Source organism: Cynocephalus volans, chromosome 1 (assembly GCF_027409185.1).
Source record: "Cynocephalus volans isolate mCynVol1 chromosome 1, mCynVol1.pri, whole genome shotgun sequence".
Lineage (NCBI taxonomy): Eukaryota > Metazoa > Chordata > Mammalia > Dermoptera > Cynocephalidae > Cynocephalus > Cynocephalus volans.
Genome location: NC_084460.1, coordinates 989,210 through 1,013,754, shown reverse-complemented (window position 1 = coordinate 1,013,754; position 24,545 = coordinate 989,210). Strand labels below are relative to the sequence as shown.

At 47.1% G+C, this 24,545-nt stretch overlaps 1 protein-coding gene across 1 annotated transcript in view; it reads right to left on the bottom strand.

Annotated features, from left to right (window-relative positions):
* Positions 1–23,766, bottom strand: part of ANO2 (anoctamin 2) — a 317,511-nt gene extending 293,745 nt beyond the window's left edge. The window contains exons 1-2 of the mRNA XM_063099698.1: positions 23,746–23,766; positions 22,848–23,174 (exon numbers count right to left, since the gene is read on the bottom strand). Coding sequence (XP_062955768.1) covers positions 22,848–23,174; positions 23,746–23,766 — 348 coding nt within the window. The remainder of the gene's footprint in view (positions 1–22,847; positions 23,175–23,745) is intronic.
* Between the last annotated feature and the right edge of the window lie 779 nt (positions 23,767–24,545).

Below are 24,545 nucleotides of genomic sequence, written 5' to 3'. Positions count from 1 at the left end.
ATAAGAAAGAAGTCTCCTAATAATCATAGAGTGTGAAAGAAAGCCCTCTTTTTTTTTCCTCTATTTTTTTGCACTGTATCCCACAGGCTCCTAAAATTCTGAGGAAGGGGAACCTTTCTCTCTGCTCCCAGAGGGTGAAGCAAACTTCTGCTGTTCTTTTTCCAACTGTGTGTCTCCCCACCACTTGGGCCCAGACACAGGTGCAGTTGTGAGAAGTATGTGGCAAAGGATGGTAAGCAAATTCCAAGGTCATGAACTCCCTGGCTTTTCTTTAGGCTGCACTTGCATGAATCTGACCCTAAATAGCATACTATATACTCTGAGGACTGAACTATGTGATATACCACTGCCCAGCCTCCAAACTGGCCACTTGGTAGCATCTGCAGGACAAATTCAAATAGCACAAGGCTTTGAAAATGAAACTAATATTTAAACCACAATCTACAGAATCCTGTTCAGAACTTGCAGCTTGAAAACAATGAGATCAATTGCCTGATAAAACAAAAATAGGATTTAAACAAAACCCAGAGTCTCATAACATAAAATTGAAAATGTCTAGGATACAATTTAAAGTAACTGAGCATCCAAAGAACCAGGAAATGCTGGCATCTATTGCCAACAAATGCCAATGCCAAGATGAGAAAGATATTGGACTTATCTGAAAAACACTGTAAAGTGACTATTATAAAAATTCCCAAGGAAGGGCAAACACCCTTGAAATAAATAGAAAAACAGAAATTTTCAGCAAACAAAGAGAAGACATAAAAATGAACCAAACTGGATGAAAAATACAATAACAAATAAAACACTCACTGGATGAACTCAATAACAGAATGGAGGTAACAGAGGAAGAGTCAGTGTACTGGAAGAAATCAAAAGAAATTATCTGATCTGAACAACAGAAAGGAAAAAAAGATTGAAAACAATAAAAAGAACCTCAGAGATCTGTAGGGCAACATCAAATACATTTAACATACTTGCCAGTGAAGCTCCAGAAGAACAGCAGAATGAGTGCAGTGTAGAAAAATGTATATATCTTTGAAAATGTAACAACTAAAAACTTCCCAAATTTGGTGAAAGACATAAACCTACAGATTCAAGAAGTTCAGCAAATCTCATACAGGAAAAACCTAAATAAATCCATACTCAGGCATATTATAATCAATTTATTGAAAACTAAAGACAAAGGAAAAAATCTTGAAAATAGCCAGAGATAATTAATGCATTACTTACAGAGAAACAATAATTTGAATGACTACAGATTTCTCATTAAGAACTATGGAGGCCAAAAGGTAGTGGAACAACATTTTGGAAAAGCTAAAAGACTTGTCAACACAGAATTTTATATCCTATGATATATGTCTATCTATATATATTAAGTAATATATACTATGTGAAAATATCATTCAGAAATGAAGATAAAACAAGGACTTTTTACATGAAGAAAAAACAAGTAATTTATTGCCAACAGACCTGCTCAAAATGAAAGGCTAAAGTTAATTCTTCAGACCGAAGGAAAATGTACGCCCCCAAAAAAACTTAGAACATCAGGAATAAATAAAAAACCACAAAAATGGTAAATATTTGAGCAAATAAAATACACTATTCTCTCTTCCTGATTTCTTTAAAATATGTTTGACAGCTGAAAGCAAAAATTATAACATTTTCTGATAGAGTTTTCAATTTATGTAACTGTAATACGTAAGACAACTACAATACAAAGGCGGGAGGGTAAAGGGACTTACAAGGGTACTTTAAAAAGTTCTTGGAAAAGTAGAATTGAAAGATAATACAATATTTCCATGAACTTTTTGAAGCACCCTCACATACTCCACTTGAAATAGTAAAATATTTATCCTAAGGAGGCTGTCAAAAAATAAATAAGTACTCATATATCTATTGCAATCCCCATGACAACCACTAACAAAATCATACATAGAGATACATGTGTATTTATAAATAAGTTCTCCAGGTGATTCTGATAATGCTGAAATTTGAGAACCCGTGGACTACAGGAAAGAACTTTAAATCTAATTGAAATCCTTATTATATTTACTTATGATACTGAAACTCCAGCTTTAAGAGATACGGTGGAAACTTTTGGCTTAGAAAGGGTCTAAAGTGGTTATGAAAAAGATCAGGGGAACTCACAGGGCCTGAGCAATGAGCAAGTAAATAAACGTGTACCTCATTCCGCAGCAGAGCGAGAGGTCGGCTCTTCCTTCTTCTTTCCCTCCCCTGGAGTAGTAATCAAGGCTGGAGATTGGACATTTGCACCTCGGGGTTTCCGAGGATCACAAATATTCCTTGTGAGGAAACCTTGATGGAAAAAATTCAGGGACTTATTGTCTAGGTCTGACCACCTGTTGTCTTGGGATGAATTCATTTGGAATTTCTGTACCTTCATTTTCCATCTTTGTAAGCCCACCATTCTAGATGATCAGAATGAAGAGGAAAAAGCAACGTTGTTGCATGCTTAACAGGGGTGGGAGAGGGATGACGACTGAGGTTTTGTAATCATATTCCCTGTCTCTGAAGACAGCAAAGAAATGTAAAGAAATAATTCAGGAATCTTCTCAATTTCCTTGTGAAGGAGAGAAATAATTTCCCCCATTAATAACTTTTGGCAACTGGATCTCAAAGAAATTAAAACCCTTGTCTGAAATCCCAACTGGTTAGGATCTGGGAGCATAGAGGAGAGGTAGAAAGGTAAAAAAATTCTGATTAAAAACATAACTCAGAGATCCACGGAAGAAAAAAATCTGATTGAGATAATCCATGGTTTAGAGCTCTGAAAAAAATTCAAACTGGAAATATAAATTTGGGAGCTCTCTTACCATAAAGATGTCAACAGAAATTTTGAAAATAAAATAAATCACCTTGAGAGTGACTGTAAAATGAGAAAAGAAGAGAGCCTAGGAATGAACTTTGAAGAAGTCCAAAATTTAAAAATTAGATAGTGCAGAATAACCCAGCAAAGAAGAACTAGGGGAAATGGCCAGAAAATCAGGAAGGGAAGGCATCAGGGAAGGTGGTGAGGAACGGTCAGCTGTGCTGAATATTGCTAAAAGGTTAAGGAAACAGAAAACTTACAAATTTCTGTTCAGTTTAGCACGTACCGGAAGACCCTGCCCATCTGTACAAGAGCATTTGGGGCAGAGTGGTGGGGAAAGAAGGCAGATTGGGGTAGGTTGAGTGAGAGGTAAAGAAATGGGAATAGTAAGTATAAATAACTTTTGGAAAAGGCTGTGAGATATTAATACCTGTTATAAAATGTGGCTGTTAAGATAATGAGGTATTGGCACAAGCATAGTCAAATAGACCATTGGAATAAAATAGAGTCCAGAAGCAGACCTGTGCATATGTGCACATTTGATTTATGACCCAGAAGACAGTACAAAGCAATGAGGAAGAATGGTCCTTTTAATTAATGATGTTGGGTCAATTGGATATCCAAGTGGGGAAAAATTAATCTTCACTCATACCTCATGACACACGCAGAACAAAAGAAGAAAAAAATCAATTCTATGTGAATTATAGATCTAAATGTGAAAGATTAACCAACAAAGATTCTGGGAGATAACATTAAAGAACACATTCGTGACTTGAATAGTTGATAATTTCTTAAACAGGACACAAAAAGAATTAATCATAAAAGAAGATAAATAAATCGGACTACAATTAAATTAAGAACCTCCATCCACCAAAAGACACAAGGAATGAAAAGGAAAACCACAAAGTGGAAAGAAGCTATTTGAAAAACACGTATTGACAAAAGGCTTGTACCAAGAATATGTGAAGAACCCTTCAAATAAATAAGGAAGAGAGAGACAGCCCCTTTTTTAAATGGTCAAGAGACTAGAACAGGCACTTCACAAAAGAAGGCAGACAAATGGTTGAAAAAACATACAAAAAGATTTCCATCTCACTGGTCACCAGACAGTGCAAACTGAAACCACACTGAGACATAGGAAGTGTCCTATGCACCAGCCTGGCTAAAACGAAAGTGCCTGATGACACTAAAGACTGGCTGGATGTGGGGAACTGGAACTCTCAAACACTACACATGGGAAGTGTGAGGTGGTTCAAACACTTTGGAAACTGTTCAATAGTGTCTGCTAAAGCTGAACGGACACTTACCGTATGACACAGAAATTTCGCTCCTAGGTACATACCCTTCAGAAATGTATTCGTCAACAGAACTATAAAAGGACATTTACAGCAACACTGTGCGTGATGGCCCAACACAGAGATCAACCCCTAATTTCCATCAACAGTAGGGCGGGTGGGTAATATGTGGTACATTCAAGCCACAAAATACTATATGGTAATGAATAAACCACAATGACACACAACGATGTAGACGAATATCACACACTTACTGTTGAGCAAAAAAAGCCAAATGCAAAATACATGCTGTAGGATCCCATTTATAGAAAGTTCAAAAACAGGCGAGACTCATCCGCGGTGCTAAGAGTCAGGATCATCATGGCCCTTGGGTGGGAGTGGGGGTGTCAGGACGGGGAGGAAGACCCGCGGCAGCTTCTGAAAGGCCAGAAGTGCTCTGTCTTCATCCGACGGCAGTCGCACAGGCGTGTCCCCTTACTGATCGCTCGTCAGGTTGTGCACCTGTCATCTGTGCACTCACCTATGTCATACTTCAACAAACAGTTTTTTGTTTTTTTTTAAATAGCCATGAAGAAGAGAAGAGTGAGCAGGCCCTAGCTGGAGAGGGTAATGGGGTCAAAAGAGGGGATTCTAAAGACGGAAAAACCGTGCACATAAAACCAAGCTACAGCCCAAGAAGACTGCCCGTGGTTAAGGCGGGAGAGGCCGCCCCTGCTGTCCACCTGAGCTGGGGCTTCGCTCTTCTGCCCACACCGCGGCCGTGCCTAGTGCACGCACAGCAAACTCGTTGGCTAGATAGACAAACTGCATGATTTCCGTCTTCAGAGAGGAAACAGACACACAGTGGGTTAGCAGCTGCTCCCCAAAATCACATAGCCCCTCAGAGACCGTGGATTCCGAGATCCTCAGTCAGGTAAGTCCATAGCACCAGGGAATTAAAAAGACAGCACTGCACCCTGGAAAGTGCACAGCTCTGAAGGGGAGCCCTAGCTTAACCTCCCGAAGTCTCAGTTTCTGTAAAATGGAAATAGTACCTTAACAATAATTGCTACTTCACAACAGTTTTGTTAAGAAAGCATAAGTCTGGCATGTACTCAGGTGACCAACAAATGTTTGTTCCCTTTCTCCTCCTCCTTCCCTACAGAAGTAGAAAGTTTGTAGAAGAGAGAAACAGCTGTTTTGCAAAGAGCTTTGCAAACCAGGGATGTGAAGGTCCCTCCAACTCCAGACGACTGTCCTTAGAACCATGCAGTCTCCCAGTGTGGAATCTGCCAGTCTGTAGGACAGCTAATCCCTTTTCCTTTGCACAGTGGTCATTAGCTCATTCATACAGGTTTCTGTGTTTCTACATGGCTTGGGTGTGTGCACGTTTCCCAGGTCAGGGAGGCGGGGTGGGGGGGGCAGCGGGGGGACGCAGCAACACAAGAGTGTGTATTTGTGTTTCAAGCTGCAGCTGTTTATGTCCCCAGATGAATTTTAAAATCACTCCAAATTCATCAGCATCTTCTGAGGAACCCTCCTAACTAGGAACATGTTCGGTACTCAGAAGCCGTGGCGGGTAGGAAGGAAAAGAATTGGAAAGGGGGACAGGACACGTGAGTCCAGTTTTTAAGCTAATTCACCTGCCACTCAAGTTCTGACAGTCTCTCAGGAGCAGTGCCCAACTCACCCACGCCATAGCCCTGGATTTGAACTCAATCAAGGCCAGCCAAGAGCCCTGGGGGTTTGGGGAGGCACCGCTGTACCCAGCTTCACTGTCTAGCTCTGGTCCAAGGTAAAACTACGAGCAAGCTGAGACTTACCCCCTTGAAGACAGGTTGTTTGGACCAGGTGTCCATTTCTGAGCCCCTCATAGTCCTGAGAGACTTAACTTTTTTACACCTAATACTCAGCACCCATCTAGAGGGCAGAGGCACATTTAAAATGCTTTTGTGAACTTGAGTAAGTTACTGAATTTCCAGAGGCCTCCATCTGTAAAATGAGACATGGATTAAAGACTCTCCAAGGTCCCTTCCAACTCCAACTTTCTGAGTCATCAAGGGCTTACAATAAAATAAAATGGAAAAAAAAAAATTAAAAGCTCTCTCCTTAAAAAAAAAAAATGTGAGAGCATTCACTCTACCTCCACGTTTAACTTGTGGCCCCTGCCATCCTGGCACAGCCTTGGCACAGGCGCCTTCCCAGACGATGGGGCCTGGACAGGAAATGGCCAAGCACACAGCGCAGCCCCCGCCCCCTCCTCTGGCACTCGGTCACTTCATCTGCTGAGTATTTAATTAGAACTGGTGATGGCTGTTTGGAAAGAGCCGAGGCCAAGAGGGCAGGAAGGCGTCTCCTTGTTCTGGGCTCAGGAGACTCCGAGAAAGCCGAACAGCTGGGACAGGTCTCAGTCTAGGTCATTCCCCTGCTGGCGGCACTTTGATGGCTTTTCGTGTTCATCAATTCAGACGTTCTCCTGGGGAGGGCCTCGACTTCAGATGGGGTGGGGCCCCCCTCGGCAGGGTGGCTGGCTCTCCCCATCCCGTTCCAACGTGGTTTGCTCTCCTAAGGCTGGAAATCCACGTTTCCACACCGGACGAGGCAGTGGCTGCAAAAGGGCCTGGAGATGAGAGCGAACCCAGGCAGGAAGTAAGAGTGAGCAGATTCAACCTGGAAAAATGTGGCCGTTGCGTCTGGGGATAAATAATCAGAAACACAAATACTCAGGTGGGAGGGAGATGCCTGGAACAGGAAGCAGCCAGACAGCATTTGGACAGGAGCTTGCAATGTGATCTAGTGACAAAGCAATTGCTGGGGGATTCATGAGCTGGATGCATGGAGGTGATACCCCAACAAGAACAAGGAAGGAAGAGGGGCGAGGCCAAGCAGCTGTTCTTTACCTCCCTGGAGGCCAGGACTAAGTGGACCACGGGGTTGAGATGGCAGCGAGAAAGGTTCAGATCAGACTCTAGAAAGCGTAGGGGAGCTATTATCTGAGGTGATGGAGAAATCCCTGGGAAGATGGTTGAAGGACGGGCACATGGGCAGCCTGCTCCAGAGGCAGGGCACAGACAAGAAGACCTTCAGACATCTTACACATAGGACCGTGTGATTCTGCAGAACACGGCAGCTGACCTGCTTGTAGATGTCACAGGAGACAGGATATGGACGAACCAAAACCAGCCGAAAACACTGAAATTCAAGACCTGGGAAAAGTCACATGACATGTCCTGAGTCAGAGACAAAGCTGGGAAAGGGGCTCCGATCTGCAGAGAGCCAGACTCCCCCCTCCTCGGGCCCTCAGGAAGATATTTTCCTATCTTCCCATTGCTCCATTGCCTACGGCATGGGAGCCTCAAAATGAGACTCCCGAGACAATTCCCCACGTACATGAGACCCACGGGGCCAATCAAATGCAGGCCACCTGACCTGTTCTTTTGCCAACACAGGGCTGCTCTGCAGGGGTTTAGGTTAGACCTTAAGAAGAACTTCCCTCCTGAGTTTTGAGATGCTGCACAAGGTTTGAGATACTGAGCAAAAGAGGCAGTTTACATTTTGTCTTCCTATAGTAGGTTTGTAGGCTAGATTGTGCTTAGAGTGGTATAAACAGGAGATGCCCTCTTCAACTAAAGCCTAGTGAGAAATTTACAGGTGCCATCTGACTTCAAACAAACTTGACATTTGAAAATCTAGGTCTAAAAAGCAGATAAATTAGGTCGATTATTCACTTTTTAAAAGGACTCACTGTAACAAGCTACATTAATACACTTAAATTTTGATGTCAATTTTAAAAACAGGTGTTCCTATTTCCTGAAGGGTTTCCCCTATGTTTTCTTTAAGAAGTTTTATTGTCTCAGGGTGTATATTTAAATCCTTAATCCATTTTGAGTTGATTTTAGTATACGGTGAGAGGTATGGATCTAGTTTCATTCTCCTGCATATCGATATCCAGTTATCCCAGCACCACTTGCTGAAGAGGCAGTCCCTTCCCCAGTGAATAGGCTTGGTGCCTTTGTCAAAGATCAGATGGCAGTAAGTGTGAGGGTTGATTTCTGGATTCTCTATTCTATTCCATTGGTCAGTGTGTCTGTTTTTATGCCAGTACCATACTGTTTTGGTTATTATAGCTTTGTAGTATAGCTTAAAGTCAGGTAGTGTTATGCCTCCAGCTTTATTTTTTTTGCTGAGCATTGCTTTGGCTATTCGTGGTCTTTTATTGTTCCATATAAATGTCTGAATAGTTTTTTCCATTTCTGAGAAAAATGTCTTTGGAATTTTGATGGGGATTGCATTGAATTTGTATATCACTTTGGGTAGTATGGACATTTTCACTATGTTGATTCTTCCAATCCAAGAGCATGGAATATCTTTCCATCTTCTTGTATCCTCTCTAATTTCTCTCAGCAGTGGTTTGTAGTTCTCACAGACTTCATGAATACGACCCCAAAAGCACGGGCAACCAAAGGAAAAATAAACAAATGGGATTATATCAAACTAAAAAGCTTCTGCACAGCAAAAGAAACAATTAAAAGAGTTAAAAGACAACCAACAGAGTGGGAGAAAATATTTGCAAAATATACATCTGACAAAGGATTAATATCCAGAATATATAAGGAACTCAAACAACTTTACAAGAAGAAAACAAGCAACCCAATTAAAAAATGGGCAAAAGAGCTAAGTAGGCATTTCTCTAAGGAAGATATCCAAATGGCCAACAGACATATGAAAAAATGCTCAACATCACTCAGCATCCGGGAAATGCAAATCAAAACCACATTGAGATACCATCTAACCCCAGTTAGGATGGCTAAAATCCAAAAGACTATGAACGATAAATGCTGGCGAGGCTGCGGAGAAAAAGGAACTCTCATACATTGTTGGTGGGACTGCAAAATGGTGCAGCCTCTATGGAAAATGGTATGGAGGTTCCTTAAACAATTGCAAATAGATCTACCATACGACCCAGCCATCCCACTCTTGGGAATATACCCAGAGGAATGGAAATCATCAAGTCGAAGGTATACCTGTTCCCCAATGTTCATCGCAGCACTCTTTACAATAGCCAAGAGTTGGAACCAGCCCAAATGCCCATCATCAGATGAGTGGATACGGAAAATGTGGTACATCTACACAATGGAATACTACTCAGCTATAAAAACGAATGAAATACTGCCATTTGCAACAACATGGATGGACCTCGAGAGAATTATATTAAGTGAAACAAGTCAGGCACAGAAAGAGAAATACCACATGTTCTCACTTATTGGTGGGAGCTAAAAATTAATATATAAATTCACACACACACATACACACATACACACACAAACCGGTGGGGGGGGGAAGAAGATATAACAACCACAATTATTTGAAGTTGATACAACAAACAAACAGAAAGGACATGGTGGGGGGGAAGGGGGGGAGGGAGAAGGGAGGGAGGGAGGTTTTGGTGATGGGGAGCATTAATCAGCTACAATGTATATCGACAAAATAAAATTAAAAAAAAAAAAAGAAAAAAAAAAAAAAAAAAAAACAGGTGTTCAATGAAGCAAGCTCAAACAAGGGCACAAAGACAGATGACTTAGTCATGCATGGCCTGGCCCAGAAATGCAGGGGTCTCTAGGATTCCAGGTGAGTCTTCCTGGGGCCAGCCAGCCTCCTGGAGAGTATTTGACCTGGGGTCTTAGCCATTGGAAGAGCTTTCCAGAGACTCTGGAAAGAAGAAAGGGGAAAAGCAGCTGTCTTTCTGAAGGGGGCTTCCATGACATCTGGACAATCAGGCAGGTGTTAGAGTCTCACCCTGGCCATGAAGCCAGGCCAGAAGAGGTACAGGGAATAATTAGGATGGGAGGCGACCTCTGACTTACAGGTTGGTCATCCCAGAGGCCAGAAAAAGACAAAAGTGTTTGAAGAATGTTTGGATCTAAACTAAAACTGAGCTTCTGACGCATGCCAGGCACTGCATGAGGCACTTTGACACACACCATGTCATTTGATCACTTGTTTCCTTGAAAAATACAAAGTTCCAGTCTTCTTCAAAACACCTCGGCCAGATTGTTTATACAGATAAGAAAACTAAACTGATATGAGATATCATAGGATTTGACCAGGGTTACACATCACTTAGTGGCTGAGCTGGCATTCAAACTGTGCTTTCCACCAGAACTTTCTCCTACAGGAAGCCTTTCCAGCCCTGCCAGTCTTGGTTCCAGTCACTGTGGTAAGACATGATGTGTACAGACATACAATATACATATGCAGACAGCAAGGTCTGTGCAGACACTTGGCAGTTACCCAAACCAGTAAAAGTGAGTGGCAGCACATGTAAACCACAGCTCTTTGGTCCTCTGCACTGGGGGAGGAAGATCCCAGCATATCTGTAATTCATATTCATATGTGTAATTCAGTTTGGCTTAGGCTGAGATTAATAACTGAACTAGCTCCCATTTCCTGAGCATCCTAGCAGCAGGAGGGAATGACCCAGAATGCAGGAGGCCGTGAGCAGATTAAGCATTCACTCTCCATAATTAGCCCCCACATGGAGTAAACCTGCACATTTACATGGGTCATCCTGCATGACCCCGGGCGATTTCCTGCCTCCTGCTTCCTCCATTAAACGCTGACAGCCCCAAGTGTGCCGACCATGTGATCACCTCGTCCTTCATCCTGGGCCAACGCAGGCCTCTGCACCCAAGGGGTATGCCATCCCCACTGTGCCTGACTGATGCAGCAGTAGGCTCCAATGTAAGCGGCTTATGAAAGCTGCGGTAAAGGAAGGGGAAATCCCGTCTGGGGCCTCAGTCCTTGAAAAGGGAAAGAGCCAATATGGTATGATTTCCAGAGTCCTGCTCCACCAGCTGGTGCCCAATACACCACCCTTAGCCTAAAGCTTTGATACCCATGAAAAATGCAGCTGCTGCAAAGCCGGGTTACATGGGAGGGTCTGAATGAGAGACCTGAGAGTGGATCTGAAGGAGGGAGGGTGATGGGGAAACCACACAGGAGCGAATCCTCCCAGAGAGCAAGGCTGAGCAGGTGCAGGACAAACACCTCCTGGGTCCCCCCTCCTCCTGATGTGTGTGGCAGGAACAAGCAGCACACACACCCATGGATCATCCCAGCCCTGCTCCTGGTGGAGCCCACGTTCCACTGTCCACCCTGCCAGGGTGACTCCGGACACCACCGGCCCTGACACGGCTCAGCAGCTGGCACTGTCCCCAGTTCTTGCAGTGCCATCTCCAGCCTCACCCCCCTGGGAACACTTACTGCCTCTGACCCAGCCCGCTGGCTCCAGATGCACCCAACTGCTCAGGGGTAGTCCTGAGCAGATGGATTCTCACCACATATATAGCCCATGCGTAATCAAAAGGTATCTGCAGGGATCCAGCTGCTCCCCAACCCATGACCTCCCACCTAGGCTGACAGGAGAGGGATAGGGTCAGCAGAACAGAGGGAACAGGGAACAAAGTGGTAAGCAGAGAATTCTCTCAAGTTCAGAGACTCTCTTCTCCTCTTCTGAACCTTCTTATGTGGCTGGCAATCCCAACGGTGGGAGCTAGGACTCCCCCGTCCACATCCCAAGCTCAGACAGCAGGAGCATTGTCCCTAGAGAAGCAGGACCCTGCAGTGACTGAGAGCTCAGGCTCAGGTCTGAATCCCTCACTGCACTGGCTGTTTGATCTTGACCAAGTTATGTAATCTCAGTTTTCTTATCTGCAAAATAGAGGCAGTAGTAGTAAATACTTTATGGGGTCTAGTCCTTATAAACACTATAAGGACTAAACAAGTTCCTTTACATACCTAGCACGTAGAAGTGTTTGTAATCATTACTGACAACTTCAAAAGCAGCAGTAAGGTGATCAGAGAAGGAAGACTCCAAGACTCCTGAGGCCCCAGTGGCAGGAGGAAGAGAACAGGTATTCCTGGCAACACTGAAGAGACTTGTGCAACTGGATGAGAGTGGGGCCCACTACAGAGAGGCCTTCAGGACGAGCCCTGGGTTGTGCAGACAGTTCCTGACTCACCGTCCATAGGAAAGGGTGTCTGCATCTCTTCCTGAAGGATTTTATAATTATACCACAGAGACCAGACTGGCCTGGACACAGACATCTCCAAGTCCATTACAACAGTAATCACTATGGCCTGTGGAATTTGTCCAACCATCCAGAGCCAGAGGGTGCTGAAGAAAGAAGGGAGAGAGCTAGAGAGGAAGGAAGGGAGGAAGGACAGGAAAAAACAAACTGCTAACAAGCCCCAAGGCTCAGCCTCTGCCTCCAGCAGGCCACCGAATCCCCACATCATTATACCAGGGGCAGCCTGTCCAGGGGCCCACGTGCGCCCCACAGTCTACTGACCACCCCTTCTTCCTCCTCCCCCTCCCCCCTTCTCCCTCTCCCTCTCTCTATCCCTTCCTCCCACCTCTGCTTCTAGCTCCTGCTGCCTCCACCTCCCCAGGGTGGGTGCTGTGAGCGGGCGCAGGTGCAGTGGTATGTTCTTCCCTGCTTGGGGAAGGACATGGAGGAAGCAAAGGCAGAGCTGCTGTGGGAGGAGACATAGGATGTGGAGAAGTGGGACGGGGTCCGCCGTGCACAGACCCCAGCTGCTGCAGGTGGGGCATGGCTAGGAGCAGAGAATAATCGTCCCCTGTCCTTCGGAAAGCCTGCCCTGCCAACCCCAGCGCTCAGTGATCTCTCCCTCCCCTGAGCAACTCTGCTAGGTGTCATGCTTTGTACCAACTCAACAAGCATCGTTGAGTATCTATTATTAACATGTAATACGAAAAAATTAATAAGACAATCCCTGTTCTCAAAACCTTCCATCTATCCAGGGACGAACATAGCTCCAGCAGGGGTACTGAGTGTTTTAGTAATGTTGCCCAAGCACGGAATGAGGAGACTTAGCTCATGGACAGATACAACATAGCTTCAAATAACATTTTTTAAATAATGAGAAAGTTAGTCGCTTTTCACTTAGCCTGCAAAGATAAAGACTCAGTTTGATATGAAAATATCTTTAACCTCTGACACTGCTAAGCCCCTTCTTCATGAAGACTGAGCAGACACCAGCCGCAGCCCATCTGCAGCCAGCAGCACCCAGCTAGAAATAAGTGACATCATTTTGTCTCTGCTGTGTTTATTTTCACAGTTATTGTCTACTTGTTGGCTAGTTGATTTGCTTGTTCTCCATTTCTGATAATGATACAATATTTCCTTTTCAAATAAATTTAAGTTTCAAAAGTAAGCCAATTAAAGTATCCAGTAAATAACAGTATCAATAGTAGACAGCTATGCCTAAAATCATGAAACCAGTAAGCGGTAGTATTCAAAATCAGTTTTATGGTATTCAGATCCCAGAAATTTGTGAGAACTTTTGCTTGAGGAGCCCAGAAAAGAAGCGATCATCCCATGTGCCTTGAATCATTAGCTCTGTTGTGAGCGTTTCCCATCTAGAAAGTAAATTCCCTGCCCCTCCTCCCCTCACAGATGCCTCATCTACACACTAGTCACTTGCATCCGTTCAGAAAATGAGAAGGAAATTCAACTCAGCTCATAGGGTAGGCAAAGAGGAAAGAAAGAAAGTTAGAGCACAAAGGTGGATAGGGTGGAAGCGCCAACTCGGGCCTATATTATGACACTTTACAATGTATGAGTGTCTCTCCCATGGAAGGTGTTGGCCACAGATGTCAGATAAGAAAACAGACCCAGTATGGCTAATAATGTTGCAGAAAGACACACATGAGTGAATAATTTTAAACGGAGAAAATTATCTTTATCCATGTGGGTTTTTTTAGTAAATTGGAAAAGCATTATCAATTTTTTATGTTAGTATAGACTACCTTCATCTAAGTCACTAAAAGGCAGTACTGTCAGATACACAGTTTGAGAAACCCTGATTTTATGCCCAACCTTTTCATTTTCCATATGGGGAAGTCAAGATCCAGAAAGAAGCCAGCTGGTAGCAGAACAGGACCTAGAACTCAGGTCTTCTGGCTCTCAACTCACTTCCTTCTCGGGTTCAGGCATGACTTGCACAGCAGTGACATCAGCTAAGCACCTGCACGGACTAAACCACATGATTCCAAAGTGCACTCAGCCATGCAGGCCCGAGCAGCAGCTGCAGTAGCGGCAAGCAGGAGCTCAGCTCATGTCACTGCCCCGCAAATCATGTCCCTGCAGCAGGGTTCCTCAGGAACCCTCTCTAGCCAGGCAGTCCCCAAAGAGCAGCCAGTGGCTGTCCCCTTCGGTCCCCCTTCACACAGCAGCCAGACAGGCCTGTCACTTCCTGCTGGAGCCTTTGCCTAGGTTTGGGGGCTCAAAGGTTCAAATGATCACAGTTTGTCATCATCTGGGACCGTGGAACCCTAGGACAGTTAGATGAAATCTATGGACACTTCTCAGAATGTTTTTAAATGTGTAAGATAATTATACAGGAGCACAAGGAGACTAAGTATATAGAAATAGAGTTCTCAAAATATTTAAACATAAATTTGTGATACAGTAATACACTTGCTTTTTTATCAACACACTAAATACCGAGACCTAACAGCAGATCTAAAAATTGTTATAATTTCAAAGTAGAGATGAATGTAAATGCTTTTGGAGATTTGTGCAACAACTATGATGTGATACAAATCTATATGTCATTTACATTGGTGACAAAGTCACAGGAACTCATATTAATGTAGGTTTTTTACTACATCCTTAATTAAAGTAAATGCTAAGTTTCAATTAGGTGTTGATGAACATAAAGGTGTAATTTTCTACCACCCACATTTATGGATTCTACCCCTGAATTCTAGTCACAAAACCCCAAGATTTAAGAACCTCTGATGCAGCCACATGGATCCAGTGGTCATCAGATAAGGTGACCGGGAGTAGCCGGGAAACCTGGTCTGCAGTGAAGGGCCACTTAAGGCTGAGGTGACCCCAGGAACCACCCTCGACATCTATCAAGCACTGAATATAACCCTTTATGAATCTTCAGACCTCGAAGGCCCAAAGACTCTGTCTACCACACACAGCACCCACTCCAGCTAAACCTCCTCAACTTGCACAGTCCACACCAGTGTCTCAGCTTGCTGAGGGTGAATCCTTCCTGGGGATCTGATAAAGGTAGGAAACACAGCCCACACACTTCTGCTGGGATCCCCAGCTTCTGGGAGCAGGGTGAGAGAAGGTAACTTAGCCAAGAGCTTCAAGGCAGGGTTAAGACCACACCTCACTCTCCCTGGATCCTCTTCACACCTCTGTTCCTGCTCTTTTAGACCTCCCAGGTCAGCTCTGCTCTCCCTCGGACCCTGTGCTCCCAGCCCAGGACCTGGTACCTAGGTGCTTGGTAAATGTCTGCTAAATGAGAAGCAGGAGAGAGAGGGACTGAGACTGAGCCTGGCAGTTCCTCCAGCACCTGCTTTTCTTTCAAGTATTTTTATTGCTGTAGCAACTGCCCAAGCAGCTTTGGACTGACAAAGACCCTGAACTTATCAAATGACACATGGAGATGGACTTTCTTTCTAATGTGTGTCTAAAAGCCCAAAGCATCTAGCAATGCCATGAAGAGGAATGGTTAGCAGGATAGAGACCAACTGTTCCCAACCCTCTCCTCACCATATACAGAGATCGGTGTAAATGACAGTAGGTGGCAGGAGTGATGCTTGAGATATTTAATGACCAGCATAGCATGCTGTTAAGTTAGAAGAGGCACAAGCCACGATCCCCCAGTACAGTCCTACCAGGAACACCAGGAGGTACCAGCCGCATAGGAAGGTAAGAACTCAGCTAAAAGGAAGGCTGACCTAACAGAAGGAAGTTAGACTCCCTGACTCACCTGTTTGTGTAGACTGTAAAACCAATACTTAATTTGCTTAAGGCATTAACTAGAAGTGTGACCTTGCATTAGTGTCATCCTCTCTGGGCCTCAGTTCCCACTCTCTGATGGAATTAAAAGACATTAGCTCAAGCCCTTACAGCTCTAATGTGCTGCAATTGCTTTTCTCATATATCACAGACGGTACCTGGTAACAGAGAAGACACAAAGCCGCTATGGTGGTGCACAGGCCGGAAGCCCTTCACAAGGACAACGGTGACATTTGCTGACCTCTGGTACTGCAGGATGGGATGCGGCAAATTAAAGCCCGGAAACCTCCTTCTTGGCCCCCTTTTGAGGCATCTTAGAGACTACCAAAGGCGCCTTGTCGATAGACACCAGACATACAGGACTTGAGAAAGAGCCATGCCTGGCTCCCTTCACCTCTTTGTAAATCCTCAGCTTGCTTTTCACTAGACCCACTGCCTGGTTTCATTCAAAACCTGGACAGTGCTCATCCCCATGGCTGGGTGAGCGGCAGGCCAAGTGCCAGCCTGCAGAGTCATGGAAGAGAATGGGGGAGCAGGAGCTGGGAGACCTCATTTTAAGGGTCAGCTCTGCTGCTCTCCAGATTGATGGGCATTTCGTGTTCCCCCGGCCCAGAAGAAGGAACGACAGCGGCTCCGCCACCTCAGTGGGGCTGTGAAAGTGAGCATCGGATGAGAACATGCAATGTCCATTTTTTCATTATAAAATCTTCTAAAGAGGAAATGGGTATTTACCCGGGTTGGGGGCATGACTTCCCCCTCCTTGCCTTCCCTCGGAGTCCCCTCACCCAGGCTGCCCAGAGACCTCCACTCTGAGGTCAAATCCAGCCAGCGCCCTGTGGCCCTCCCCTCCGCATGCAGCCCCAGGGGCAGGGCTTCTGGGGCTGCCTTTGTTGTGTTACCTGAAGATCCCTTAGGGTAGGAAAGAGAGGCAGGGGAGAAGCCTGAGGCTCTGTCACACTGCTTCGGGGTGGGGCAAGTAGGACAGGAACACATCAAAGCCAGGGGGAAATCATCACATTTTCCCTGTCATTAGCACAAGTCGGCAGCAGCGTGACTGCTGCCTGTACTCAGGAGAGCACAGCAGCCATCCCCAGGGGACAGTATGGACGGGAACATCATCAAAACCCACTGCAGTATTTTCCCTGCATTCGGAGACCCCATCCCACTCGTGAGGAGAAAATGGGCTAATTTTATAATGGAGTCAGTGGGACCGGGGACCCCAACCCCATAGAAATACTCAACTCCCTTCACTCCAGCACCCAACAACCTGCCCTCTGTGGATGCCCGAGGCAGAGCAAGGCAGAGGAAACCAAGCAGCAAGGCTTTCCTAAGGATTCTATGTCCTAGCTCTCCCTGCACAACAAAGCCAAAGCAAGATGTGAGAGTTGTACGAGGAGACGCTGATTCAACACGAGCTCTATGTGGGTAAGGGCAAGGAAGACAGTGGCACGTCTATGGATGTCACCTGCGAGGCTGCAGATTGATACCAGGTAACAAGAAATGATCACCCCGGCTGGCCTGGTGTTTCAGAGAGGCCAGAGCAGCCCCCAGGGAGAGCAAAGAGCCCAGAGTCTGATGGGCTTACTGCTCTGACACCACATGCTCCTTCTGCAGAGAGAGGACGAGGTACCCCCTTTGGATAAATAACCCCTGAGGGTTCTCTGGGGAGGGAGGAACAGGAAACTACTGTAAAGTGCTTGGTAGTTCTTCCTGGGATGACACAGACCCCAGAAGGGCTCAGATCCCGGCTAGGTCACTTAGCGGCAGTGTTACGTTGGCCAAGTCACTTAGCCTCTCTGAGCTTCGTCTCCTTGAAAAGATGGCACTAACACCCACTTGCAGGATATTCACAAAGACTAAATAAGTGGCACAAGGAAAAGCAAGATCACACATAAGGAGACTCGCAGGAGGCACTCAGTAAAGTTAGTCTCCTTCCTTAAAACCACAGGTTAAATCAAACTCTACAGACAGAGCAATTTCCCCAAGCCACCCCACCCTCCTTCCAAAGGCCCGCAGGACAGATGGTCCTCTCAGCTGTTTAATCAGATATTAAAAAGTCTTCCTGAAAAAGAGGTGAGAAAATGAGATGCTGACGGAGGTCAAGAAACAGTGGCAGCTGGTTTTAAGAAAGTGAGAACACATTCTGATCTTCCTGTCCACAGTCCTGTCCCCTAAATAGGCCCTTCTGGAAGGTTATGATGTCACACCTCAGATGTCCCCTAGCCTATTCCTTTGACTCAGTGCAGTAATTCAGATTGAGATGTCAGACATCCAGTTCTGCCAGGCCTACAGGGTGAATAGTGGTCAGGTGTCAGAGACATCCTATGGCTTGGCAGAAGGGATCTCCTCTCCGCAGAGAGAAAGACTGTGGTCATTCCTGGATTCCCACCTGACACCCAGCCAGACAGGAGAGCTCTGCGTCCTGAGTGAAGCTGTGGCCTCTGGGGCCTCCCAGCTGGCACCTGCCCCCTTCTGTGTCTGACTCTGCCAAAAACAGACCAAGGACCTTCTGGAGATGCCAGACCACACTGAATAAAGCCAGCTTCTGCTATCCATTCTCTGGTGCCTTAGTCCCAGGAAAGCCAGCCCCGAGCAAGGGAGCACCTGGCCCTCCTATCAAAGCCCTCTCCTCCATTCCCAGTTTCAAAGACCTAGGTGCCTGCAAAGATGAAGTTTGGGGCCATGTCTGCTGCAACTTCAGGGCCCACAGGGTGGGAGCTGTTCTTGACTTCAAAGTCTTCAAAACACCCTCCCAGCCCCCCACATGCACTGGAGCTCCTCTCCCCCCAGACACCCCTAGCGACACCCCTGCATCTGAGTCTCTACCTCTATCCTGCTGGCCCTTTGGGTCAAGGCAGGAGGTTGGGAGAGGGTGGGAGGAGGTGAGCAGGTGGGACCTTCCCCAGAGCTGCCACAGGAGGTCTTGTTCAGCTCACCCACTCTGCAGCCCCATCAGGACTGGAGGGAACTAACTCTGGAAGCTGAAGGCTGGGCAGGTCTTCTGAACTGCTTAACTCAGCCTCCCATTTGGAAGTGGCATCCGTCTCCAACAGGTGGCCCTCGTTTAGATGAGGTGGTAGTGTCTCAATCACCATGTCTTCAAATGAAATTCTAATCAAATGGCCAAACATAAGAGAACATATATGCAAACTATGGTGTAATCAACCAATAAAATACTGAACTGACTTTGAACAGGAACATAAACAATGTCAATACATGGAAAGACACACACAAAATGAAAACATGAGACACCGAATGCGAGGTACGCACCAATTACCATCCTGTCAAAAGCATGCCCGGATATCAACCAGGGTTGGAAACGCATTCTGCTACATTCAGTCAATTAGAGTTTGGTGTGGTTCTTTTGATCTGTAAGACTAAGTGAATAATTTTTAATGGGTCTCTGATAGAAACCCATTTCCTCTCCATTTGTCAACGTGAAATCAGAGCCTAAAAGAAAGCCCAGCCCAGAAGGGTGGAGACAGCGGAGCAAGTGGGGACAGCTGAGCAGTGGCCACCACACCTGCTCTTTAAATTGCCACCAGGTGCAGTCAAGCAAGGCCTCCTGCCCTGTGAGGCACACGTTCCAGGCTGCTGCTCAAGGCCAAAGCTGAGCATCGCGACCTGGAGAAGACTGTGCAGAACCTCACTGGCTGCGTCTGATGAGTCTCCAGGGTTTAGCACCAGCATGGCATGGGGGAGGGAAGGGAGAAGAAGAATATCATGAAATGCCGTCCCTGGAGGAGGTGACACAGTCAGGGGCAACCTAAGTGTCCGCTATCACTCGGGGAATGACTAGGTAAACTGTGGTGGCTGTAAGCTGCTCATCCGTTAGAAACAATGGATTAGATGTACGTGCAGAACACGAATGGTCTGAAAAACATTGTGCTGAGAGAAAACCGTAAGAAACAGAATGGGCTATAAAACAGAGCACCTTTTATGTAAATTAAAAATGCTCACAGTTGCGAGACACTGTCACCACCGAGAGGAGTCTCAGGAGACATGACAACTAAATGTAATGTGGTATCCTGGATGGGATCCTGGAACAAACAAAGGACAGTAGATAAAAACTAAGGCGATCTGAATAAAGTATGGTGTTTAGTTAATGGTAATGTATCAATATTGGTTCATTAATTGTAACAAATGGACCAATACTAATAATAGGGGAAACTGGGTATGGAGGATACAGGAACTCTCTCTACTGCCTTCCAGTTTTTCTGTAAATCTAAAACTGTTCTAGGCAATAAAGTCTATTTTCTAAATGAAAAAAAAAATTACATGGAGAAAAAACACTACACATTTTCCAAAACCGTGATGCACTGGAACAGTCACCTGTGCAGGGAGCAGGCGGTGAAGAGTGGAGGATATTTAAATAAATGACAAGAGGGTCCTTGTGCCAACCGGTGATAAGAAGCACAGTTAACTCTTTGCACATGAGGTCCCAACACTAAGCATAACTACTTTTTAGACAAGAGAGAGTCACAAAGGCCACATGACTAGTGGGGTATCCAATGACGGACAGGCTGGGGGAGGCCGAGCAACCCAGAACAGCCTCATGGGGGGAAAGAGGTCAGAGGGCCTCGAAGCCAGGGGTGCGGGTGGGAGGGAGGCGCTTTTGGTGGTTACACAGGGACAACAAGCCAGGTCTCGGCCCACGCCCCCTCTAACACCAGTCAGTCCCAAGAGCCGTCTCTGGACCCTCATACTTCCCAGCAAAAGTCCAGCAGAAGCCAAAATGAAACACACTGCAGCAGCGGCAGCAAGAACGGCCAGGACAGCTCATTTGAATCTCAAATTAACAGCGAATACTTTTTTAGTGGACGTATGTCCCCAACATTGCATGGGACATATTTACACCAAAAATATTATTCATTCTTGATCTGAAATTCAAATTTAACTAGGCATCCTGCATTTTCTAACTGCTGCTCATTGTTACTGTTCTATGTACTTTATTTAGTTGCCTTGTTTCATCTTCGTAACAACCCAGTGAAGAAGGTATTATTATTAACTTTTTACAGGCAAGGAAACTTTGACTCAAAAGGATCCAGTAATCCGCCAGCGGCCGTGAGGCCAGCAGACGCCAGGCCTGGGATGTGAACATATGGAGCGGGTCTTCAGCACCCAGCCTCTGAGCACAACACATACTGTGTCCGACTGAGCAGCCAAGCAAAGCCCTAGCCTCCACTCCCGGACACCAAGTGACAGGTGTGTGGACGGCAGCTCCCACAGACGTAAGAGCCAAGAACTCCTTGTATGGCCCTTGAAACACACCACTACGTTGGAGAAACCCTCTCACCAGACACCAGTTGGAGGTACCAGGCGAGCTTTGGGTTTGAAAAAGTAAAAATCAGCACTCCCGCAGCAAGGCAGCCCCACGCTGCACTAAAAGAGCACACTCTGTCTACATCCGTGGAGAGAGTAACCCAAGAGGGACATCTCCTGCCCTAAGGGTCTGGATAAGCAGCTTGAGTCAACACACCAGGGCGTGAGCCAGGCCGCATGCCACCCTGCCTGGGGACAGAGGAAAGGGTGGATGACCTCTGGGGGCCCCTTTTAGTCTGAGGACAGCGTTAACTTGCATCTTGAATATTTCTATTGAAAATGGCACCCCAACCCTCAGCATGACACCTTTCGAAACAATCATGTTGAGCATCTACTGTATACCAGATACCGCGCTAGAAGTTTTCATTGGCCCACCTAACGATGGGCATGGGAGGCTACATACAATCCAGCAGAGCATCTATTATTTTGCAGATAAGGGACCCGAGACTCAGAGAGGTCACTCTCGATTAACACCCATTAAGCACCTATGACCTGCCAGACTCTGTTCTAGGTACTGGGGATGTGCAGTGAACCAAACAAGATCCTGTCTTCGTGGACCTATTGGGGGCACAGAGAAAAAGCAAATCCATCACGTTATTGTGGGCAGCAGTGCTAAGTGTAGTGAAGAAAAGGAAATCAGGGTTCAGCGATAAAGGATGGTGGGGTGGGGTATTCTAGCTAGGGTGGCCAGAGGAGATGTCTGGAAGGAAGTGACACGAAGTGCGGGCATGAACGTGCACAGGTCTGGGGAAGAGGGCCCAAGGCAGAGGGCACAACCAGCACAAAGACCCCACCCCAAGGTTACGGAGCCCAACCCCCCACAGAGATAAAGCCGGTGACCTGGAGTAGGGTTCGGAGGGTGGGAGGAGAAGGGGATGAGTTTGGAGAGTATGACAAAGGCAGGTCATTTTTAAAGGATCACTGTGGTGTGCAGAATGGATGGATAAGTGTATGAATAAATGGATGGACAGATGGACAAATGCACGGATATGTGGATGAGTGGGTTTCCATGGATCACCTTAGGCAGCTGCTGACCACAGGTGAGAGTATACACAGCTTACAAGTTGATAAAATACATCCAACGTATGTCCCAATTCGGTTCCCAAATATGTCCTAAGTCAGCTCCCTCAGGAGGCCCCAAGACTCCCTCAGGGGGCCCACAGTGAAGGTGATTCCTATAGAGAAATTTTGATCCAAAGTTCAACAAGCAAACCAAGTCTTCATCCCAAGGAAACCATTATGAAGAAAGCCACCAAAAGGCCTGAGAGAGTCAGGAGGAAATGTCTTGCCCTCAGTCCCTACCTGGGCCAACGCCCACAGAACAGATGGGCTTGCCACCCCACCCTCACTGCTACCTGGAACCCCTGAGGTAGGTGCACTAGCAATAAATACCAAGACTGTTCCTCAAGTCTTTGACCAGGAAAATCTGGTTTCCCCAGCAGGGAAAAAAAAAACAAGTCCACCTGCCAGAGCAAAGCCAAGGCTCCCTGCAGGGTGGCACTGATCACCAGGAGCTCGGCTCTGTGGTGCCCCCCCATCCCCAAGGCCCTTGCCACCTGCCGACCTCACCTCCAAGTCCTTCTCCAGCTCGAGCCCAGCCTCCATCAGGTTATGCTCAAATTCCTCCCGCTGCTCCTTCCTCTCCTCCTCCAGGGCATCAAGCGGCCCCAGCTCAATGTCGCTGGGGCCCCCAGCATGGGGCTCCTTGCCCGTCTCCCCATTGGAGACGATAGCCAGAGAGTGGCCAGGGGAGCCTTGGCCCAGGTGCGCCCCACGTTTCCGGTAGTGGTAAGCGAGCACATAATCGACCTTCCTCTGGTTGTCATGGAAGTGCATGCGGCTCAGGCGGGCCTCTGAGGACATGGGCTCATTGGCGTCCAGATAGTTGTTAATGACCTGGACAGAGAGAAAAAGACAGGGCAGGGAGGTCCGGTGAGTAAGGGGTTGGAGACAGAGGAGGCTGACCTGTGTCTGGGCCCAGGGCGGTGGATGAGGAAGTGAGCCCTCAGGTCAGAGCGTCTGGCTGCCCCAACGAAAGGACAGAGTGGCCTAAGTTTATCCACTACACCCAGCCCACAGAGCCGTCCACCCACTTGTCTACAGTCTGGCCATCAGAGACCCATGCTCTGGTATCCATGCACACACATGTACTCACATGCGCAGACTGCACATGAGCAGCACATGCCTGTATATCCACCCACCGGCCCCCACACGTGGAACCGCACACTCACTTCCACACACGCACACGCACCTGCACATGCACACACGGTCACCTCCACTCTCCCTGCACCCGCACTCCTGCACACACGTGAAGGTACTGTGCACGCACGCATCTACCCAAGTGCACTCTAACACACACACACGACCCTCTGCGTGCACTGTGGCACCATCACATGTAGCAGCCTCCTTGTAGATCTGCACATCTGCCTGCAAACGCTCGACATATTTACACACAGAGAATACTCACTGGCAGGTTCTCTGGATCCATTGGAACAAAGGCCAATTTTTCATCACCTGGTCCACTCCCCACCTTCCCACCCACGGGAATTCACTAGACACTCTGCCCCTCGCAGCCCCACACTGTCCTCATGCTGCTCTCTGCCACTGGTGGGGACCCTGGCAAAGTCGGCAGCAGCAGGAGCTGACTCCTGCTCTCTCCAGTCCAGGGGTGGAAAGGTGGGGAGGAGAGGAGAGGGAGTGAGGCAGGGCAGGAGAGGGGCCGGCCTCCCTCCCTTTGGGTGTTTCCCTGTTTGTTACCGGGTTGATACCCAGATGCCTCCGCAGCCACCTGAGACATCACCTGGGCAACCAGATGAAGCGCCAGGCACAGGGGAGAGACTGGGAGCCACCGCGCCAAGAGGCCGGGTTTCTCAGGCTGAGGGAGGGGAGCCAGGGAGTGTGCAGAGCACTAGGTGGGAGCCCTGGGCCGCTCACACCGCCTGCTCTCTCACGTCCTCGGACCAGAAGGACCAGTGCTGCCGGGAAACTGCCCGACAAGACAGAGAGGAAAGGGCCCTGCGAGAAGCCAGGCTTCCCACCCATGCACGCACACACGTCCCCCAGCCAGACGCTCCTTCCGGGCCTCCACAGCTCCAGCCTGTCCCCCACCCAGTACTCACAGAGCTGCCGTGGGAGCCCCGTCCACTGCAGGGCCGGCCAGAAGCTGGGTACGAGCTGCCCTGCGAACCGGGGGCCGGGCGAGCCGGCTCCTGGAGGTATCGCTCTCCATGCCCAGGGCCCCGGCCTCCTCTGGCCACTGCCCGAGGG